This window comes from Rhinolophus sinicus, linkage group LG11, assembly GCF_036562045.2.
Source record: "Rhinolophus sinicus isolate RSC01 linkage group LG11, ASM3656204v1, whole genome shotgun sequence".
Classification (NCBI taxonomy): Eukaryota; Metazoa; Chordata; class Mammalia; order Chiroptera; family Rhinolophidae; genus Rhinolophus; species Rhinolophus sinicus.
In genome coordinates, this window is record NC_133760.1 from 10641058 (window position 1) to 10663678 (window position 22621).

At 52.3% G+C, this 22621-nt stretch overlaps 1 protein-coding gene across 8 annotated transcripts; it reads right to left on the minus strand.

Moving 5' to 3' along the window:
• Positions 1-748: 748 nt before the first annotated feature.
• Positions 749-21950, minus strand: LOC109435715 (cell adhesion molecule CEACAM4). 8 transcript variants are annotated; one of them, XM_074314279.1, is made up of 7 exons: positions 14602-14793; positions 13351-13710; positions 5199-5319; positions 4157-4209; positions 3797-3828; positions 3348-3389; positions 749-3118 (listed from the first exon to the last, which is right to left on the minus strand). In XM_074314279.1, exons 1-7 carry the CDS (start codon positions 14684-14686, stop codon positions 3053-3055), a joined length of 759 nt encoding a protein of 252 aa, XP_074170380.1. In that variant the 5' UTR covers positions 14687-14793; the 3' UTR covers positions 749-3052. The 8 variants fall into 8 exon arrangements, with proteins under 8 accessions (XP_074170380.1, XP_074170385.1, XP_074170382.1 ...); XM_074314284.1 differs by lacking the exon at positions 3797-3828; XM_074314281.1 differs by lacking the exons at positions 3797-3828; positions 4157-4209 and having other exon boundaries at positions 5199-5316.
• Between the last annotated feature and the right edge of the window lie 671 nt (positions 21951-22621).

Sequence of the window (22621 nt, forward strand, 5' to 3'; positions counted from 1 at the left end):
AATGATTACATTAGAAAAGAGGAAATACCTCAAATCAATAATCTAAGGTCTGTCCACAGGAAACTAGAAAACTGAGCAAACGGAACCCAACTCAAGGCAGAAGGAAACAAGTGATAAAAATAAGAGCACACAGGTTGACCTTACACTGGGGAGCCTGAACTCCTGGAAAGGGCAGGGCTGGGTCTGCAGGGTCAGAGTTGCTTCTGTGGGTGGGGCATGGATGGGAATGAGGAAAATGGGGGTGACTCTGAGGACTCCAGTTCTTTAGCTTGTTATGGGGGTCACAGGCAGATGGAGGAGCCCTCAGGTGTTGGGTTCTACCCTGGGAGACTCGTCTTCATGCCCCAATTGTCCCAGGGAGGATCATTCCCTCTGCTGTGAGAGATGGGCAGGGGACAAAGGTCTCTGGCACCGAGAAGCTAGGAGAGTAGCCCAGGGTGTCAGCCCAGCCCTGCTGCCTGGGGGTGGGGTGGGGAAGGTTGACTCGGCTGGGGCTTAGGGAGCAGGACGCTGTGCTTGGGTGCTCCAGGCTGGGTAATGCAGATGTTTCCAAGGTCAGGCACCCAGGGTCAGAAGTCAATCATGAAACATCCCCTCCGTGTTGTAGGCAAGTCAATGGCCTCAGGGGCAGGGAGATTTCCTGAGAGGCCAGAGCAGGCTCAGCCTCCCAGAGGTCTCTCTGGGTGTAGCAATAGGCCATGTGGGGAGAGTAATGGATGTGCCAACAACTAATGTCCAGACACGTGTAATGGGTTCACGATTTATAAATTAGAACAGAATCGGGTTACACTTATAGTAACATTCTCCCTCACCGTGTCATTCTCAAGTAGAATAGAAATGAGAGTCCTTTCCAGCAGTCCTTTCTCTGGCAGGAGCAACGCAGAGACACTGTCCGTGGTGCTGACGACCACCAGCTGTCCAAGGGCTTGTGAGCTGCGATCTTTAAGCTTCGAGTCATGTCTGCTTTCTTTTCATTCCTAACAACTGACAATCACTAACAAGGAGGAGGTGGAGAGGGCTTCTGGGAATGTGGACCAGCGTCTGTCTCCATTGCTCAGGGGCATGAGGGTGTTTTGGCTGTCACTGCAGGAACTGACTCCACAGTCAGCATGACCAATTCCAGGCTTCCCACGTGCAGTTTGTAGTGAAGGAAGATGATGAACACGGTCTTGAAAGGTATTCATCAGAACAAGAGCCCCTCAAAGATGTCCACATCCTCATCCCCAGAGTCTGTGTATCTGTCGACTGCCAAAGGAAACTTACAGGTTCAATTAAGGATCATGTGATTGGGAGATTATAGTGGCTTGTCTGGGTGGCTCCTTTATAATCATAAAAGTCATTTCCTTATAAGTCAAAGAGAGATGTAGGAGAGGCAGAGCCAGAGAATAAAATGTGATAATGGAAGCAGAGCACAGAGAGACTTCAAGATGCTTTGCTGCTGGCTTTGAAGATGGAGGAAGGGGCCACAAGCCAGGAGTGCAGGTGGCCTCTAAACTCTTGAAAAGGCAAAGACACAACTCTCCCCTGGAACCTCCAGAAAGAACCAGCCATATTGACACCTTGATTTGTGTTGTCTGACTCTGCTAAATTAGTGGTAATTTGCTACAGCCGCAGTAGGAAACTAAAGAGAGGTTTCACCTTGTCTAATCCAACCTGTGTGCAGCGGGGTTAGGAATAAGTTAGAGCTAAATTGTGACATGAGACTTTGTAGGTTTTTTACCCAGCTCTCATCTCATTGACAAACAACACTTGGGCTATGGCAGAATATCCTTGTGAACTGTGGGCTCTGAACCGACGTGGGAGCAGCACCCATCCTGGGGCTCTCAGGGAAGGACTGGCCCAGGTGTGTGGAGGGGGCTTCAGGAGAGGCACGTGTGGGAGAAGGTCCATGGACCAGGTGGAGGAGGAGATACTTTGTCCTCTTGCCATGAGAGCCTGGGAGAGAGTTAGGTGGGATGGGGGGAGCCCTCTACCTCTGACTAGGATGCTCATTTGTGGGGAGGAGGCCTGTTTCAATGAGATCCATGTCAGGGAGAACAATAGAAACTGATGGAAAGTGGAGGGCTAGAGGTCATGACAGTGCCAGGGAAGGCCTTGCTCAGGGCATGAATTCTGGGTCCTCCCCACCGGGATTACTATGACAGTCTCTATCTGTGTACCCCAGAGGTAAAAATGTCCTGAGGGCTGGTCTTTGGAACACAGTAGAAACCCCTGGACAGGGCTCAGAACCCTGGATCCTGGATTTGGGGACAAGCAAGTTGATCTGTAGGGGCACATGTCAGGGCCACGAGGACCTGGGTGAGGAGGACCAAAGGGTACAGGACACTGGGGGACTGGGAAAGGGCCCCACCCAGAATGCGCAGCCTGCCCATGGCTGTGGGCAATGACCCCAAAGAAGATTCCTTGCACATCTTTGTGTGGACACGAGATGGCCCCCTATTCTGTGCTCCTGAGACCCAGTGCACGTGTGTAAAGGGGCAAACCCTGGGAAGTGTCCATGGCCTGGTTCCTGGGGCAGTGTAAGGATAGCTGAGTACTCTCTTGGCTGGGTCACAGCTCTTATCTCTGCCTTTCCTTTCAGCACGGTGCTCCCATCTCCACACCCTTCCTCCTCTTCTCTCACAGAGAACAGAGATGGGGCTTGGGGTAACTTAGAGATAATGTTTTCCCTGCGTGACTCTGGAGAGAAAGGACCCAGCATGTCAGGTGAATTTCTGCTGAAAGTTCCCATTTGCAGAAAAAGAACAAATAAGGGGAAGGTCCTTTTTATTCAGATCATTCGGGTTGTGCACAGTGGGTCACAAGCCTGATCATTTTTTCTGGAGCCCCCAGGGTGATGAAACACTTGATCTGGTTCATTTAGGGCTCCGGGTGGCCTTGTTGGGGTCTTCAGTAATCAGGAGAGTCCCCAACCTCGGGCCCAGGTCCCTGAATATCCTCAGGGGTCAGATCTGGTTCTGTGGCTCAGGCTCCAGCTCTTGACCCCATTCAGGGCCTGAGGTCTCAGCTGGGCCCCTCCTCAAGGTCCTGAAGAAGCAGGTCTCAGAGGAAACTAAGAAGCCACTTCTGCTTTACGGTCAATCCGGCAGTAAATATTGGTGTTGGGGTGTAGTAAGTCCTGTAAAAGAAGAGGCCTCTGAGCCCTGTAACCCTCTTGGAACTTCTGCAGTGTTTCCCAGGCCATGGGGGCCTGACTGTGCTGGGGGTATCTGTCCCTTAGCCCCTCCCTCTCTCACCACCGGATTTCCCTTTTGCGCTGCTATTTCCTGAACCGGGAAGCACAACTAGGGTCAGGCTGCGGGCAGCTCTTGGGCCTGTGAGACAGAATGTTCATCGTCCACACTCACCTCATAGATGGGAACGACTGTCCTGGGGCCGGGTAGGGGGGCCTGTGCAGGGCAGGGGGGAGATCAGGTGTCAGCGGTCAGGGAGGGAGGAAGATCATTTCTCCACAGGAGAAGTGCCTCCCAAGCAGCCATCTCCACAGCTGTAGCTCTGTACCCCAATCCGGTCCATGCTGTGACCCCCTCACCCTTGTTAGCTTGGAACCCCTGACTAATGCTCCCAACACCCACTCTGCTCCTGGCTGGACTCCAGGGTTCACTTAAGGCCGACCAAGGGGATCAGGGCAGACTCAGGACAGGCTGGGGTGGTCCTGCTCCTGAAGCAGGGCCTCCTCCTGGCCAGGGCGGGGCTCCCCTTGTCTTGTGCTGTGCTGTGGGATTGAATAGTCCTCCTGTCCTGAATCTGTGCAGCCAGGACACTGGGTGAAGGGACGGGGAGGGGATGGGCTTACCGGGGAGGCGGAGGTGCTGGAGAAACCATGGCCTGGGAACGGAGACTGGAGTTAGCATCCAGGGTGTGAGGAACCTTGGGTATCTTCCCAGGAAGGGTCAGGGTCCTCAGCTCCCAGAGAAACAGGGGAGAGGGAGCATCTCTTGGAGAGAGACCCTCTGGCATTTTAGGGTTCAGTGAGGGTGAATGATGACTCATGACATAGCCCCACAGGTCAGGGATGACTTGCAAGTTGGAGCCCCCTGTGCTGAGTCATTGATAAGAACCTCCCTTGAAGGCCCTGGGAGGTGACAGGCAGGAATGGACACTGTGGGGCAGGCCCAGGGGCTCCCGACTGATCCCAGGCTGAACAGACACTCACCAGGAGTGGATGCTGGGGGCCAATGCTCTCCGGGGTCGTGCAGGCCACTGGCCCTAGGAAAGGTCAGGCTTATTTGTGAGGGGTGCAGGGAGAGGTCACAGCTTTGGTGTCAGAACAGTGGACAAGGAGGGTCTCCTTTCCAAGCAGGTCGTGGAGACCTCCGCTCTCCACCAATGCTGTTTAGGAGGGGGAAGGGCCCAGGCAAACGGAACTGAGGAAAGGCCTTAAGAAGCCACATCTGACCTGGGCTCAGAGGGGAAGGACTCACAGGCAGGTGGGGGTCCAAGAGGAAGTTGCCAAAGTAGGGACTGAGGACCCAGGAAAGGAATCAAACAGCGAGAGTCTGACTGAGCGGAAGGGTCAAGGCCTCAGTGGGAAAGCAGGGCCGGCTGTGTGTGCAGGACACTGGGGAGCCCCATACATGTTGTATCCGGATGAATGCGGTGTCCCTGCTGTGACCAGACCTGCCCCTCAGGTCACTAGTGCTGAAAAGTGACAGTGGCCTGCCTTCTGTCTCCATCAGCCTGGACAAGAGGCATAAAGGACACCCTAGAACCTGCCATCCTGGCTGGGCCCAGTTTCTTCTCTCACACATGAGGGGCACCAAACCAGCCACATGCGGGCATTTAACGCCACCGGCCTGTCCAGGCTCTTCCACTCTCTGCTGTGTGATCTTGGCCAGGACAACCCTCAGATCCGGAGGCAGCAGGTCCCTCTCACAGGGGTGAGGGGACTTCGATAAACAACAGGAGGTGTCAGTTTACTAAGCACTTGCTACCTGCCTCTAGGTTCGTGGGCTGAACCAGGGCGATCCTGAGGGGACGGTTCCTTAATTGTGCCTAATTGATAGATGAAGAAACTGTTGAGCAAACCACCCAGGTCAGGTGAGGGAGGAGCTGGATGGAGTGAGAGGAGAACATCCATGGGCAAGTCGGGAGGCTGTGGAGAGCCAGCCCAGGAACTGAGGATAGGGTCTCCACCTTCCTGGACTGAAGTCAGCCAGGGTTGGGACAGGATTAGGGTGGAGGAAATGCCATCGTACCTTCTAGTCTTCCTGAGGAACAGGAAACACCCCAGGGCGGCCGCCAGCACCACCCCGACCAGGACCCCAATCACGATGCCAGCAACATTCTGCTGAGAGCTGCCGGTGCTGGTTTTTTCTGCTGAAAGGACAATGGAAAGGGGGGAGGGGTGAAGGCCCAAGTCTATTCAGGGGTAACTATGAGGGGATTTACAGGGGGGAGGGCCTGGTAAGGGAGAAGAAACTGTCACCAAGTCTGTGCGGTTTGTGAGTGTTGTCATCAGGGAGAAGAAACTGTCACCAAGTCTGTGCGGTTTGTGAGTGTTGTCATCATACCGTCCTCCCAAATCCCCACTACCGGTGGTTGCATCATTTTCTGTTTCTCACACTTGAAACATTGTATTTGTTCTAATTCTGCACATTCTCCTACATGTACCAGTCCCACCTTCTGTTCATTTTCCTCTTAACTCCTTTTTCCTTCTCACATAATGTCTCTCCCCCGTGTTTCTTCTTTTCCTTCGTTATCAACAGTCTTAGAGGGCAGGCCCTTACCTGTCAACTCAAAGCTGATTAGTAATAAAAATGTTATTTGACTCTTTTCAGTGGTCTGACTATGTGCAGTGGTCTACTATACCAGACAGGGCGGGAAATACCTTCTGTTCATGTCATCTGATCTTTCCCTCCCCACGAGGGATGGGGTGTCATCCCCACTGTGCACAAACAGAATCTGGAACACGAAGTACCTGATGAGTCACTGGAGGTCACACAACTGGTAAGTGATCAACAATATTTTCACCAAGTTCCGCTTGACTTTACAGCTAATAACGTTCATAAAAATACTACTTGATAGCATTGACTGAGCCCTGACTTTGCATGACCCTAAGGGCTTTAATCTCATTAGCCTCCTAATAAACACCCTCACAACAGCCCTAATATCTTGCTGTTCTATTCCAGTTTACAGATGAGGAAACTGAGGCTCAGGTGGTTGAGTGTCTTGCCCGAGGTCAGCGAGCTGGTGCACATTAGGACCAAGACAATAATGAGACCAGTCTTACTCTGGGGTTCTTACCCCTGCTGATCTCCAGGCTCAGACAGAGGTTTCCACCTCCTCAAGGCTTGCATCCACCTTGCAGCTCATGCCCATAAAATGTACATGTGTGAGGAAGTGGGAGAGGTCACTCACTGGTCACATCCAGGTTGATCTGGGCACTTTTGCTGGAACTGACAGGATTGGAGATTATCATAGTGATATCAGTATGATAATCTCCAGTGTCCCCACTCCTGACAGGGTCTATCTATGGTGAGGGCGCTGCTGTCCTGGGACAGCGTCATCCTCTCCGTGAGCCGCAGACTCTGGGCATTAAGGAAACACTGTGTGGAGATCCCATTTGTGCAGCAGGTCAGGACCACAGCGTCCTTATGTTCTGTGACTGTGGCTTTGCTGGCTAGGAGGGTGGGCTCTCTCACAGGCTCTGTGGACAAAGGAGGTGACTGACTGAGAGTGGGTCTGGGGCCACGCTGCTTCCTCAGACATCTCAGCTGCTCGCAGTCCATTGTGAGCTCTGTAAAGGTCACCAGAGGATGGCCCTGACCTCTGCAGACGTACGAGTATCATTGTTCAGGTGACAATCTGTAAGGAGAGGGCTGCGCCTCCTCCCTGACCCCAGATCACCTCAAGGTGACCCCTGACCTGTCCTCCTGGACATCTCTGTACCATCAGCACCGGAAACCGCTTCTCAGCTCACGTGTCCAGCATCCTCATCCTCAGGTGGAATTTTTCTCTCATGAACTTTTACTGATCCTTTCCTGGAACTTTCTTTGGCTTAAAAAACAATCAGGTCCTGCTCCTCATATAAACTTCCGTATAAGTTGGGGAAGGCAGACTTGCCAACTCTATTCATCTCTGGAGCCAAGGGAACTTTACAGAAAATGGGAGGGCGTTTACCTCTTGTTAAATAATTTGTTAGGCAATAAAGATGGCAGAACCCAGTCTCCATGACTTTAGACCTGGAGAGGTTCCATCTAAAGGATTTCTCAATCTGAATCCTGGTCTGTGGATTGAATGTCCCTGTGAAGGAAATAATTTATTAGGGAATGAGGACAGTTTCGCCCAGTCCTTGTAACCTTAGGAATGGAAGAGTTTCCAATGTAAAGGGTTCGCTGTCTGACTTTTACTTCTTAATCTGTGGATTGAATATCATGAGGAAGGAAATCTTTAGATTAGTGGTAACCGATTTAACAAAATACTGGCACTCTTAGGAACAGAAGGAAACTACTGAAACAAATAAAGGCCTTATATGAAAGCTAGCCTCAAACTTAACTGTGAGACACTGAGAGTTTTCCTCTAAGACCAGGAAGAAGACACGGATGCCACTTTCACCGCCTCCGTTCACCACAGTCCACAAGTCCACACCAGAGCAAACAGACAAGGGAAACGAAATAGAATGCATCCACATTGGAAAGAAAGGGCTACAATTATGTCTGTTCACAGATGGCATACACTTCTATGTAGAAAATCCTAAAGATTCCATATACACACACAAAAAGAACTGTTAGAATAAACAAATTCAGCAGAGTTGCAGGATTCAAAATCAATACACAAAATCAGTTGTGTTTCTACACGTTAACAACGAATGATGAGAAAAGGGAAGTAAGAAAACAGTTCCATTTATAACAACATATAAAATAAATGATTTAGGAATAAACTTAGCCAATGACGCAATAGACTTGTATACAGAAAACTATAAAACATTGCTGAAAGAATTTAAAGAAAACAGACAAATGGAAAGATGTCCATGCTCATGGATCTGAAGACTTAATATTGTTAAGATGATGATACTACTCAATAAGACCCACAGATGCAATGCAATCCCCATCAAAATCCCAATGAAATATTTTTCAGAAGTTAAAATTTCCAAAACTCATATGGAATCTCAAGGGAGCCCAAATACCCAAAATAATCTTGAAAAGGAACAAAGTTAGAGGACTCTTACTTTCTGATTTCAAACTGACTATAAAACTGCAGTAACCAAGAGTGTGGGTTTGATATAACGACACACATACACACCAACGGATAGAATAGAAACCCCAGAAATAAACCTTAGCCTACCTATATGGTCAAACGATTTTTGACAAGGTTGCCAAGATCATTCAATGGGGAAAAACTCTAGTAAAAAAATGGTAATGGGAAACTGGATATCCACATGCAAAAGAATGAAGGTGGTCCCTTCCCTTACACCATGTACAAAAATGAACTGAAAATGGATCAAAAATCTACACAGAAGAGTCAAACTATAAATGTGGTAGAAGAAAACAGAGAAAACCTTCCTGAAATTAGATTTGCCAATGATTTCTTAGATGTGGCACCCAAATCACAGACAACAGCAAAAATAGATAAATTGGATTACATTAAAATGGAAAACTGCATCAGAGGACAAAATGAAGAGTGATGGCAGCCCACAGATTGGGAGTAAATATTTGCAAATCATATCTGCAATTCAACAACAACCAAAAGGAACTTGACCTTGAGGACCCTTCTTCCTTCCCCAGCTGCAGAGCTCCCTCCATTACATGGGGCTTTCTGGGACTGAGAGAAAACCCTCCTCACATTCCAGGCTGGAGCCACATCTGCCATGAGAAATCAGACAGCAAGAGAAGGGAAGGTCTGCAGATATGTAGTGGGAGGGTTCAGGGACAGATTTGAGATTTACCTGTAATACTAGCAAATGGGAAATAACTTCTTCCAGATCTTTTCCGCAAAACAGACACACTTCCACCCCAGAGCTGGTTCCAATGGTCTAGGGAGAACTTACCAGAGACTGTGATAATTATGACTGCGGTCCCATTGAGGTGAGTGACAGAATTATGGACAATGCAGGTATAGAATCCACTGTCATTCGGAGTGATGTTGGGGATAGTGACCTCCTGTGTGGATTGCTCGGGCCTCCCATTGATAAGCCAAGAATACTGTGTGGCTGGGTTAGAGGCTGCGTGGCAGGAGAGGCTGAGGTTTGCCCCGGAATGGTAATGGGTGTCTGAGGGGGAAATGGTGGGGGCCTCCAGGCCATCTGGAGCAAACAGAACAAAGCCACCTGTGATGTAATCAGAGGAAAGGGGACACTCCTTGTCTATATAAAGGCCATACTGTCCTTCTGAGCTGGATCAACCTAGTTTCAAAAAGTCCCAACCATAACTCCCTGCATTCACTGAGCATGAGTCTGAGACATTAACCAGTTTCCCCCACGAGGTTATTGACCCCGAGCCTTTCGAGACAGGAGCAGCCCGTCCCCTCCTAGTCTCAGCTCAAAGCTGGGCATTCCCGGATTTGCCTGGGCGAGGGAGTGATGGCTAGTATGGGTGTCCAGGGTGAGGGTCCACATACTTGGACCTGAGAGGGACGGATGTAGCCAGGGCCTCTCGCAGTGTGGATTAGGGCGGGCAGCCTGGGCCAGGTAGGAACAGAAGTTACTCACAGAGAACATTCAGGTAGAATGGGTCACTGCGGCTGGCACTCACTGGGTTCCGGATTTCACACTCATAGGGTCCTGCGTCATTCCTTGTGACACGGAGTAACGTGAGGGTCCTATTGTCCTTGGACAGCTCCAGCCTGGCACTGTTCTGGACACTCTGACTATTGATCAACCACAGGTAGGTGACGTCCTGAATCTCAGATACACACGTGAACACTACAGGGTCCTTGTGCTCCACAGGGTCGGAGTTGTTGGTTGTGACAGTGGGTTTGAGTAACTCCGCTGTGCAGATAACAGAGAGAAATTGCCCTGTGTGGTAACTTTGATTCCTCCAAAGGCATCTTCAATCAGAGTTGGCACCTCTCACCTCTCAGCCAACCTGAGTCCTTCAAATAATAAGGCAGGTCTGTGTATCACAAGACCAATGCATGAGGCTCTGAGTGTTCAGAGAACATAAGGCCGCCAGCTCTACATCTGGGAGAAAGCACAGACTTTCTCAAGTGTCAATTAAGTATCAGGGTTTTATCACGGAAAGACATAGGACTGCGAGTCAGAGACCACCTGGCTCCTGTCCTCGTTCTTCACTGACCAGCTGACTGCCTGGCCTGGGGACTGGGCGTTTGAGCAGAAATGACACATGGGAAGACCAGGAGCAAGCCCAGAGGTCAGTTCAGTACTCAGATGGCAAAGCCGCAAGGTGGGGCAGTTTGTTCAGGTGACTCACATGGAATAGTGACCCCATTAAAGGGAGAGCATATTCAAGACTAGAAATGATCAGAGAAGAGTGAGGGGACAGCAGCAGCTGGCTGGCTTTGGCAGGACCATGCTCTCTGCCCTTGGCCTTTGATGTCTCTTCTCTGAATGCTGAGGGCAGTGAGGACCATGTCGATTCTCCCTGAAATCCTCCTAGACAATAGCAAATACAGAAGGGGTGACTTGTGGAAAGTGGGGGAGCATGGACTTATTGAAAAATCGGACCCTCGTGGACCATTTGCAGACAGTTATGAGATAGAAATTTGAGAAGTTAAATTGTAAAAGTATGTGAAAATCATTATCAATGCCCCAAAGATCTAAGACCAGTTTCTAGAGGAATCTCTGTCTAGCACTGAAGTTCATAGACCAGGTTCTGCAGTCCAACCAGGTCACATTGTGAAGAAAGGAAGATGCTACAGTGGGTTTGAAATCAGTGCCTCCCTGGGGAGAGAAAGAGAATGTGAGTCCTGTTAAGAGACGGAAGTGATCAGAAGGGAAATCTAGGTTTCTCTGTTGTACAAAGGGATGAATGAGCTCAAATTAGTAGAAACGATATGTGTTATGTTAACAAATTTAGGAAGAAGGTCCCTGTCACCAATTTCTATGGACGATCAGGTGAATGGGGAGGAGCCCCCACACGGGCACGTGGCACGCGTTCTTCCCTTTCTCTCTAACCCAGGAAACAGCTAGAGCTTGAGCCAATTCATCAAATTGGACAGCATCTAAGAGAAAGGACAGTGGCCTGTGGATCTCACTGTCTGCGAGGATCCCACCCTGTGGTAAAGGCGTCAGCACAAGGACACACGTGTGTGAAATAGGCAATACGCCATCAGATGGCACAGGCCCCACCTTGGGAAGGTCTCGGGAACCACCGGGAGGAACGGGAGCCTCACACCAGGAGGAGGATGTGTCACGAGTCGGGTGAAGTGAGCCCGAGAGCTTTTGGGGACAGACCTGTGCTCTGCCTTTGACTCCCTGGTTGAGTCATGTAGACAGCAGATCAAGGGGTCACAGTCCCTGTCATGTAGTCTGTTCCTCTCGTTGGCATCAGGGAGGGAAGGAGCCCTGGACGGGGACACCACGGAAGCTCGTACTCTGGTGACCGGGGAAACTGGCTCATGATGGAGCCAGGGGCTGCTGCTCCGAATCATTTCTGTGTCCTTTCCTATTGCCCAGGAGGGTGGGCCTGGCCACAGGTGCTAGTGGGAGAATCCTGGGAGGCTTCGAGGGGGAGGAAGCAGAGCAGAGCAGGGCAGCGTGGCTAGAATGAAGGAGGAGGCAGGCGAGGGACAGGGAAGGAGCAGAGAGCCAGAACAGTGGGGAACACAGGTGACTTCAGAGTCCCCAGGGACCAGGAGCCCATGGCTGGTCCAGAGAAGGAAAACCCTCCCGCAGCAAGCAGCCCCACCATCACCATGAGACTTGGCTCCTGCAGGGGCTTTGGGGACAGGTGGTCAGAGGGGTGTAATGTGGGTCCCAGCCCCTGGAGGGACAGGGAACAGGTGTGGCCAAAACCTCCTAGGATTCTGCATCCAGGTTCCAGAATCTGTAGAGATTATGAATCACTCATTCATTCATTCATTCACTCACCATAATTCCTTCCTCCTGCATCAAAAGCAATTGGGTGTTTGTTACATGTTGGTCCCTGAGCTTGTTGCAGGAGTGGAGTGGGGAGTGAGAAGCAAAGTCCTTTCCTTTATACTCCAGTGGGAGTGACACCAACACATCAGGAAACAACTGCTTTCAAGGCCAGTGCAGGGAGCGGGGCCTCGGCCACCTGAGGGGGAGGCCTGGGCGTCCCAGCACTGACCGTGGTGGTTACTGCAGGTGATTTGGTTCTAGAGTAAAACCAGATTAATTTTCCATTTGCTTTCACTCCCCAGACCAGAATGTCTCCCTCTGAACAGGGGACGCCTAAGAAGAAAGGACCTGAACCAACAGCTGGTTTCAGGGTCTATATTTGCATAATAGGCCCCGGGTGGAGGAGAGGACAGGGCTGTGACTGCAGACAGATGTTAGCATGACTCTGATTGGCCAGTCATGGTCTGTGTCCCCGTCACTCAGTTTCCCCTGAATGAAACAGGATAAATGGTAAATGGCTTGCCATGTTGCCTGTGAATCTTAACTCTTTCACAATTACCTGACCTAAAGCTTGGAGTAGAAGTGCTGCCCAAGGTAACAGTGTCTGTTATTATTTAATCCACGAGACAGGGCTCCCTGGTTCTATCCTTGGTGGATGAGCTGCCAGGAGCATCTCCTCTCCGCTGTCCCTCCCTGGGGATGCTGACCTTGCTCTGGGGTCTCCTAAGTCCCCCAGGGCAGTCGGCTAATGGCCGACGACCTTGTCTGTCTCTGCTCTCCACACAGTCTCAGGTGAAGGACCAGGCCCCGCCCCTGCCCAGACGTGGCTCCTGGGGCTGAGCCCTGGCTGGTGACCAGCTCCGGAACCTGGGGGCTCAGGCACCTGGGAAATCGTTGCTCCCGGTCAGCCCTGCCCAGGAGACCAAACCCAACCTGGGACACAATCCCCAGCGTCCCTGGCGTCAGCAGTCCTGGGACAGGGGACAGGGGATGGGCTGCCTGGGCTGAGCTTCTCCAGGAGGATCCCAAGGGGCCACTCAGTCCAGGCCCTGACAAGTTCTGCAGGTTTTTTCTCGAGGTCATGGTCACGGGAGGAGCCCAGGGGCTGCACTGAGACTGGTCTCCCTCTGCTGAGTTGCTCCCATCAGACTGGTCCTTCTTTCTGGGGTGAATCTGCAGGGGCTGGAATCCAGGAAGAGAACTCTGATCTTGTGAAGTTTGTCTCCACTGTGTGTGTCCTGCACTAAATACTGAAGCCCCAACGTGGTATGTAATGCAGGGGTTGGGGGCAGAGTCCAGGCTGTCAGTCTGTGTGTGTGAAGTAGAATTTACCCCACCCGACACCCAGAGGTCAGAGAGGAATTACTCACGGTATACACGGAGCTGTCCAGTTACTATTTCACCCTGCAACTCTGAATTTAGGGTTTGTAGGATGTAGTATCCTGTGTCCTCCAGGGTGACATTCTGGACCAGCAGAGATCCATTGGGGTATATTGTCTCTCGACCGCTGTATGCTGGCCCAGTGGCAGTGCTCTGAGAGCCTAAGTTATAGGATGCAATTTGATGTTTGCGGTCCAGTGTTTGCCCTTTGAACCAGGCATAGCCTATACGATCATCAGTCTGATTGTAGACAAGGAAAAGCACATCCTCCCATTCAGCAGCATTGGACGGCATCAATTCAAGAACAAGTTGGGCCGTGGTGGGCGGGCTCCACAAGGTTAAGAGTGAGACTAGGAGGAAAGGGAGAAGTTGATCAATATTTGGATGTATGTGTTGGGCTGGAAAGATGAGGCCCTGGGTCCTGAGCAGGTCTCTTCATCTCTCAGCCTGTGGTGTGTGTGTGTGTGTGTGTGTGTGTGTGTGTGTCTGTGTCCCATGGTCAAGGTCAGCAGCATGGCCACCACTACTCCAGCACCTCTGAACCTGTTATTTCCTCTGTTTGAAATACTCTTCCCCAGGTGTCTGCCCGGCTCACCCCCTCACTGCCCTCAGACCCCTGCTGACACTCAGGGGCGTCCTGGGGAGACACTTGCCCTGACCACCTCCTCTAATGTCCTTCCATCTTCACTTTCTGACCTTTCCCTGCTCTGTTCCCTTCATGGCATTGTGGGTACCTCACATCACATCTAGATCTTTCCTGTCTGTCTCCTCCCCATGGAATGTGAGCTCCATGCAGGCAGGGGCTTGTCTGGTCTTGTACCCTCAGTGCCTGGAACAGGCTGCAAATACGCCTGGCTGAATGAATGGGTGTTCCCAGGGCCCTCCTCCTCCTGCTGTGTATTTGCCCATTTCTAAGGTTGGTTGTAAGGACAATATTTATATTCCCTGGTTAAGCTTTTTCTGGTGTCACTCTGACATAAATTGCTATTATTATCATGTTTTTAGAAATTGCTGCTCAGAGATTAATTACTTGTAATGCTGTAATTGAGGTTTTCCTGCCCCTCACCACTTACAGATCCTGAGATTTTCCTGTAACTGACCCACCCTCCCCCCATCCTACTCTGCTCCAGTGTCCTCTCCCCTCAAGTCCAAACAGAAGCCCTTCGACTCCTCTCAGAGCCCTGTGTCACCCAGGAGACCCCAGCCACTCCCTGTCTCCCATCCTGGGTGTCCTCTCTCACCAGCCAGCAGGAACCCCTGCCAGCGGATGCGCCCTCTGTGGGCAGTGGCTGAGGGGTGTTCCATGGTGTCTGCTGTCTTTTCCATCCCTCCCTCTATGAGAAGAGTTTGGGCTCCAGAGATGCTCACAGGAACCGCTATCTCGACGTGTGGGACCTGCTGCCTGGCTGCCCAGTGTGTTGAGCCTCCTCCCAGGGCAGGAGCCTTTTCTGGTCACATGGGCTGGGGGCGGGGACTCTGCCCCCAACCCTCTCTCTCCCTTCCTTCCCCATTACCTTCCGTATACATTTCTGTTCCCTGTAACTGCAGAGGACTCTGCCATCTTCAGCTATGAGTCCTCGCCCTACACTCACACAGACACTCACACAAACACACAGCCTGTTTGGACAAGCACAGCCTGGGCTGTCCATGTCCAGGCCGTCTGTTACCTTGGGTGCACAGTAGCCTCCCTCACAGCCCTTTTCCATCCCCATCTGGCTTTTCCCTTCAGAGCAGGAGCCTGGGCGACACGTCAGAAACTGTTGTTACAGGGAAGTTACCCACACTGTGCATCACATCACTTGTGAAACTTTATAAAGATTCTGATGCCCAGCTTAACTGGATGCCAGCCAGACTGAGACCCCATGATTTGGGGCTGGGGCAGCCACCTTCTGGGCATAGGGAAGGTCTGCAGATCCTGTTAAAAATCAGACTCTGTGGGGCGGCCAGTAGCTCAGTTGGTTAGAGCGCGTGCTCTTAACAAGGTTGCCGGTTCGATCCCCGCATGGGCCACTGTGAGCTGCGCCCTCCACAACTAGATTGAAACAACTACTTGACTTGGAGCTGATGGGTCCTGGGAAAACACACTTAAAATAAATAAAAGTTTAAAAAACAACAACAACAAAAAAGAAAATCAGGCTCTGATTCCGAGGTGTGTGGTGGACAGTCTGCCTCTAACAAGCTCTCAGGAAACACTAATTCCACTGGCTTGTGGGGCACATTTTCTGTACCAAGGCTGATGGGGACCCCTGTCCCCTATGAGGACAACTCACCCACCCACCCCAGCGTTGGCCTCTTGTCACGCGGGGCGGCCTGCGGGGTCTCTGGTCCCGCTCCCCACATAAGAACGCAGGACATGGTGAGGCCAAAAAGGAACACCCACGGAGCCATAGGTAAGGGAGTCATACCACTATAGTCTCACTGGAGGCTGGATTCACACAACATGTGACCTGCTGTCCACTTTTCTGCCAACCAACTGACGACTCCTCGACTCTCCTCCGTTGTCGCGGCAGTTATATTAGTGGCCAATGGCTCAAGGGTTACAGCTGACGGCCAACTAGCCACAGCTGACGGCCATCTACTACCCGAGCCAGCACCTTTCCATGTGAGGCTGAGAGACTGGAAACTGCTCTCTGGGGCTCTGTTCCCACACTCCACCCCTACAGGGTCTCGCCTCACAATCTACACAACAAGCATCTTCTGCGAGGGTCCCTGTGCCATATTAGCCTACTGACACTTACGGACGAAAAGAAACGGTAGTCTTAGGAACCAACAATGGCAAATCCCTTCCATCTGGGAGGATACACGCTAGCTTTTTGTCCTGGAAAAGGAGGGTCCCTGCCAAAGGCACCTTTCCCGGTTTGTGGTACCAGACCTTTATGGCAGGGCTTAGGGTCCCTAGCATAGTTTCAACATGTAACAGAACAGGGGACCCCATAATAGGCCATAGTGAGAGCACATAGGTTCCCCGCAAAATCATCCCGTATACTACAGTCACTTGCGGTGGCCACTCAGCCACCACCCCTGGCATCACTTGCAAATCATGAGTCAAACCAGCCCCCCATGGGGCTATCAGTCCCAACCATCGACAGTGGGGGCTTTTGACCTGCCCGGGCCAAGTCCATTGCTGTCGTTCCCCTGCTTTCAAGCATGTGGGTGCTGGCAGCAAAATGTTTCCATTTCTGCCATAGCCTGGCTTTAACAGAGGCTCACTGGTGGTAACTTGTAATTTAATGGGAGCGGCCGTTCGATGTAGCAGAGCTTCTACTGGTGCGGCCCTTCCTTCTGTGGTCTCTCATTCAGGACTCTCAGGACGTCCCATAGATGCGAGGCCCAGTCACGCATCGTGGGAGGGTGTTTTGACACCCAGAGACCTTGCTTCAAAAGGCCATTATAGTGTTCAATCATGCCAGCTGCTTGTGGGTTATACGGAACATGAAACAACCATTGCATGTCCATCCTGGAAGCCCAGCACTGCACTTCTTGCCCCGTAAAATGGGTACCCCTGTCACTTTCAATGACTTGGGGGTGACCATAGAGGGTGCACAGCTGTGTAAGAGCAACGACTGTATGCCGCTGATCCGCAGCCGGACACGGCCAAGCAAACATCAACCCCGTAGCAGTGTCCACTGCTGTAAATGCGTATATTGCATTGTGGGCCTTAGGCAGGGGTCTAATGTAATCCACTTGCCAGCAAGTGAAGGACACCCTCCCTCACGTAGTCTGCTGTATTTCTCAGGGGAGTCTCCGCCATTGGGGGCTGTCCTGGGCACAGACGGCACAGTCATAGCAGGCACCTGCTATCTCCTGCCATTTCAAAGCGAGACCCCAGCATCTGCTGACCTGCCACATGGTTCGGCTTCCAGCGTGCTGTAATTTCCTATGCAGCCAATGGGCCACATCAGTGGCAGGGCCCGTTCTAACCATTGGACCCGTTTTAGGGCGTCTGCTTCATCATTGCCTGGGGACACTAAGGGGGAGTGACCTGTGACATGCATTAGGGTCACCTCCTTTCTCTGCCCTAGGTCCCAGAGGTCCTGCCACATGGCTTGACCCCACAGTGGATGGTGTCCTACCAACCAGTTTTGGTATTTCCATGTAGGGAGCCACAACGTTAGGCCCCGGAACACCGCCCAGCTGTCTGTACAAATAACTAGGGGCCCAGGCTCATGGCTGATTACCATCCACACAGCCCGTAATTCAGCCCACTGGCTACTCTGGCCCGTCCCAGTATCAAACCAAATGGTGTCTGTTTTGGGCTGCACACTAATAGCCGTCCAAACAGCTGCAGCCCCTCGGCTAGAACCATCGGTAAACCAGGCATCCTCAGGTACTGGGGCCTGTCCTTCTTGTAGGGCGAGGGCTCCAAGTCCTCCTGCATAGGCAGAGCACTTGGCTCAGCCTGGGCTACAAGCTCCACAGGCCCCAGGACCTGTTGTAGCTCTGTGCTCAAAGGGCTTGAACTAAGGGTACTACGTTGCTCCAAGTAGGCACCCCACTTGGCGAGGGTGGTGGTCTGTGCCATCCCTGTTTTGGGTCCCTGGGTCCACATACAGACCCACACCTGGATGGGATAGGTTGTTTGAACCAACACGCGTGCTGTTCCTGTGATGGCTTCTGTAGCCACTAGGGCTGCATACACAGCGGCCAGCTGTTTCTCTATTAGAGAGTAGCGGACTTCCTCTCCTCTCCACAATTGGGACCAAAATACCACTGGCGACCGGAGACGCTCCTGCTGTTGCCAGAGGCCCCATCCGTACCGCTCTTGGGTTACATGAACATCAAGTTCAAATGGGCGGCCGGGGTCCACTACTTGCAGAGCCTGTGCCTGCTGCACTGCCCGTTTCGTGGCAACGAAGTCTTACTCTATAGCCTCTGTCCAATCCCATGAGGCCCCCTTTTCTATCATATTGTACAAGGGCCTTGCCATTTGTGCTAAATGGGGTACAAACGCCCGCCAATATCCTAGCAGACCGAAATACGTCTGCAGTTGGGAGACCTTGGTTGGCCAGGGAAAGGCTTGTATCTTATCAATAATCACCTCAGGTATGACCTTTGTATTACCTGACCACACAACACCCAAAAACTTGACGGATAAGCCAGGGCCTTGGACCTTTTCCTCATTTACCGCCCAGCCACGTGACTTCAGGTGGCGGAGAAGAGAGGGAGCTGCTTGCTCTAAATCAGAAAGAGAATCAGATGTTAATAAAATATCATCGACATAATGAAACAAGGCCACAGAGGATGGGCGATCCCACTGTGCCAAGTCCTGGGCCACGAGCCCGTGGCAGATAGTGGGGCTGTGCAAGTATCCTTGCGGAAGGACTTGAAAAGTCCACTGCCGCCTGTCCCAAGTAAAAGCAAACTGCTCTTGACACTCGGGTGCAAAGTCAATGGAGAAAATAGCATTGGCCAAGTCCACTACATAGTGATATGTCCCCAGGCGGACAGTCAGACGATTCATCAAATCGTGAATTGAAGGCACTGCAGTGTGCAAGAGTGGTGTCACCTTATTTAACTCCCTGTAGTCCACAGTCATTCGCCAGGTTCCATCTGGCTTCTTGACAGACCATACTGGGGAGTTAAAGGGACTGTGCATTGGCCTCACAACATGTGCCTTCTCCAATTCCAATATGGTATGACCAGTCTCCTCCTGCCCTCCTGGCAGGTGGTACTGTTGCACTGTAACCATGCGCTGGGGCTGTGGCAACACTTGAGGGTGGTGAGCATGCCCACGTGTCACCACTTTCACCACCCGGATCCAGAGATGGAACTCTCCTACTGACGTCTGTAAGCTGAGGCCATGTAGCATGTCCACCCCTAGAATATACTCCGGAACTGTGGAGACATACACCTTGTAGGTTCAGGGGGGAAGCCTTCCTATACCCAGTGGTAAGGAAACGGCTTTCACAGTCACAGTTTTTCCCCCGTAGTCATCAATGCAGATTGCTGGTCTGGGGAACAGTTCTGGGTTCCCATAAACAAGACTGCAGCCTGTGCCAGTATCAAGTAGGGCCAAAACCCTCTGCACATTAGAAGGAGACCAATGTATGGACAGTTCCACATGGGGTCTCCAGTCCCCGTTCATCCCCTCTGACCAGGTACCTTGGCCCCACCCCTAATCAAGCTAAAAGGAGTCGGCCTCAAGCAGCTGCATGAAGTCCTGGAGGGACACGGGTTGCACTTTCCCAGACTTCTCCTTTATGTTTCTCTGGAATTGCTGATCTGGACGCAACTGTTTCCAAAGTTCCAGCAGGAGTGCATTGGGTTGTCGGTCTATTTTCTTCCAATCAACCCCTGCTGCCACGAGATCACACCACCACATATGTGCACGTGTTATTCTCTGAGGCCCGCGACCTCGCCCCTTTACTTTTGGTTTGGGCTTCCAGGTCTCAACTGCGCGGACCTCCTGTCTTAACTTTCTTCACCTCCGGCTTTCAACATCCCCTAGGGTGGCCATGGCAGTTGTAACTTCATGGATCCGTCACCCCACATAGGGTGTAAGAATAGCAACCAAGGATCCAAAAGCACTCGCAGGTGCAGTATCCAAAACCAGATCTCTCATGCTGGCTGTAAAAAGCTCGTCATCTGGCCCCTGCATATTAGGTTGAAAATAGCATGTCTCATACCCATTTCACGGATATGAGTAAGTTCCGTATCTGACTGTCATTGACTCACAGTGTCTGGCAGCTTGCCAGCCTGTCCCCATACTGTGCGTACCGCAGCAGTGAGCCACTCCATTAGAGTCTGGTTGCTCTGGTCTTGGGCCAACCTATGGCAGTTCTGTAACCTTTGTCGCAGGGATGGATGCACTGTCATGAAGGCTAGCTTTTCCATCTCACCTGGGGAGCAGAGAATGTTGTCTGCTCCCTCATCCCATAAATGTAGTAGCCAAGACGAGACTGGCTCTCCAGGGCGCTGTCTGTACTGCCTCCCCAGCTCCTGCAACTCAGCGGGAGTGTAAGGGGTGTAGGTCGTGAACTCAGTCACAGCTGGGTTGCCGGCAGCAACGCCCCCAGGGCCCAAAGGTTGCTCACGTTTTACCCTTTGCTTAAAGATTGGCCGGGCTTGGGGGTTGGGAGCTACATTGTCTCCACTTGCTTCCTCCACCTCTGCCTCAGAGTCTCCACCTTGGGGCCCCTGTTCTAACAGGCGGACCCGGGCTTCCAGCGCTTCCAACCGGGACACCTGGTTCGGCACCCGGGCCACTTCATTAAGCCCATTTTCCGTGTTGAGACTCAAGGCCTTGAGGAACATCCAGCCCACGCGGCCAGCTGTAGCCTTCTCCTCCTCCGGCAACCGCCCAGACAGAGCCTGCAGGGCCCTCTCCACGCTGGCCGGAGAGCCATCCATGTCCTCCCACCCCTCCTTGGGGGTCCAACTCCTGAGAACAGTGGCCACCGAGCACCATATACTGTGTGGGGGCCACACGTCCTCCTGCCCAGAGTCAGACTCCATTCCTACCTGGTCGGAATCTTGCTCACCGTGCCAGGTGTCTGAGTGGGTGGAGGCCTCGGTGTAAGATGTCCACAACCCTCAGAGCCTAAGGCCACAGCAGATCACCAAAAGGAAGGCAACGCTGTCCATGGCCAAGAGGGAGGTGTGCCAGCTGGAGGCTTGAGTCTCCCAGGCAGACAGCGCCTCCCGTTCCCTGTGTCGCTCCTCATGGGCCTCCCAAAGCTGAGCTCTCACACGCACAAACCGCTCCGCCATGCTTCGGTAGGTTTTGGCTGGCACCGTACCCTGCTTACGAAACTGAGCTTTTATACATGTAAACTGCTCCAGTATATTCCGGAGAGTTTCAGCTGACACCATACCCTGCTCGCTGCGCCACGTGTCACGCGGGGTGGCCTGCAGGGTCTCTGCTCCTGCTCCCCACATAAGAACACAGGACATGGTGAGGCCAAAAAGGAACACCCACGGAGCCATAGGTAGGGGAGTCATACCACTATAGTCTCACTGGAGGCTGGATTCACACGACGTGTGACTTGCTGTCCGCTTTTCTGCCAACCTACTGACGACTCCTCGACTCTCCTCCGTAGTCGCGGCAGTTATATTAGTGGCCAATGGCTCAAGGGTTCCAGCTGACAGCCATCTACTACCTGAGCCAGCACCTTTCCATGTGAGGCCAAAGGCCTGGAAACTGCTCTTTGGGGCTCTGTCCCCACACCTCTGTTGTGTCCTGGTCTTGGATCTGTCAGCACCACACAAAGAGCCCAAGGGGCCCCCGAACCTAGTGACTATTTCCATTTGTGACACAGAAACCCAGCTGGGCACAGGGTCTGCCCCGTGTTTTCAAAGCTCTGGGAGGGTTGGATTTCCTCCCAGCAGGAAGGTCACAGGGATGACTCTGGGAGTGAGAAAGGGGTGAGCTGCATGATGACTGGTGAGGGGACCCACCTTCTATATCCTGGTGTCACCAGCCCAGCCTCTGCTTCCTGGGTCAGAGACCCAGGATCAGGTGTCTCAGAAGGACCTGCAGTTCCCATATGTGACGGGGAAGCTGTCCTGTGTGTCCTGGGAAGAGAGGACAGTGGTGGGTGGTCGGGTGCCTGCGGGCTCCCTGGGCCTCAGGGGAAGGTTCCAGGGAGACCCTCCTCTCCATGTCTGTAGGCTGAGCTGTGACTCAGAGGCTGTCCACGTGCCCCCTGACCGTTGAGCCTGGCTCTGTACTCTGCCTGGGGACTTTCCTGTGTTCACCCCGCCTTCCTCATGGGTGGTGCCAGGCAGGGGGTGGGGAGCAGCACAGGGACCCCTGACAGAGCAGGTGCTCCTAGGCCCCTAGAAGGACAGGGTGGGACAGAGCAGGCACATGGGAGGGGCCCAGAAAGGTCTGTGGGATGGAAATCAGTCTCCTTTTCTACCACCTTATCCAAAGCCAGGTTCCTGTGTTAATTTCCCATGTGTTGTCTGTATGTCTCAATGCCGCCCCCTGGAGGGCACGAGGAGACCTGCGGTCAATGTCAGGGGCTGCGCCAGGGATGCTGACCAGGCTCCACACGGTGTGAGCTGACCCTGAGCCCTGGGCAGAGGTGGGCTCTGACCTCCAGGCTGAGGGGCCAGTTAGCTCTGACCCTGTCACTGTGGGTTCCAGGCCTCCTGACTGTATCCCAGTGCTGGGTGAGTCTGGGGAGAGGGCAGACATTGTCCCGAGGATTCCTGATCCAGTGTTATTAGAACTGTCCCCCCAGGGGAATGTACTGCTTCAGGAGGAGCTCTGTGTTCCCAAGGTTTCAAAGGAAGAGCCCAGAAAGGGATCTTTTG

Bases quoted from the DNA above. Each gene is read 5' to 3' on its own strand.
- LOC109435715 (XM_074314277.1), bottom strand. From the start codon at position 14,686: ATGGAAAAGACAGCAGACACCATGGAACACCCCTCAGCCACTGCCCAC. The intron at 13,711-14,601 runs GTGAGAGAGGAC...CTTTCCTCCTAG, and splicing joins GCAGGGGTTCCTGCTGGCTG to TCTCACTCTTAACCTTGTGG. The intron at 3,829-4,156 runs GTGAGTGTCTGT...CTCCGTTCCCAG, and splicing joins GCCCCCAGCATCCACTCCTG to GCCATGGTTTCTCCAGCACC.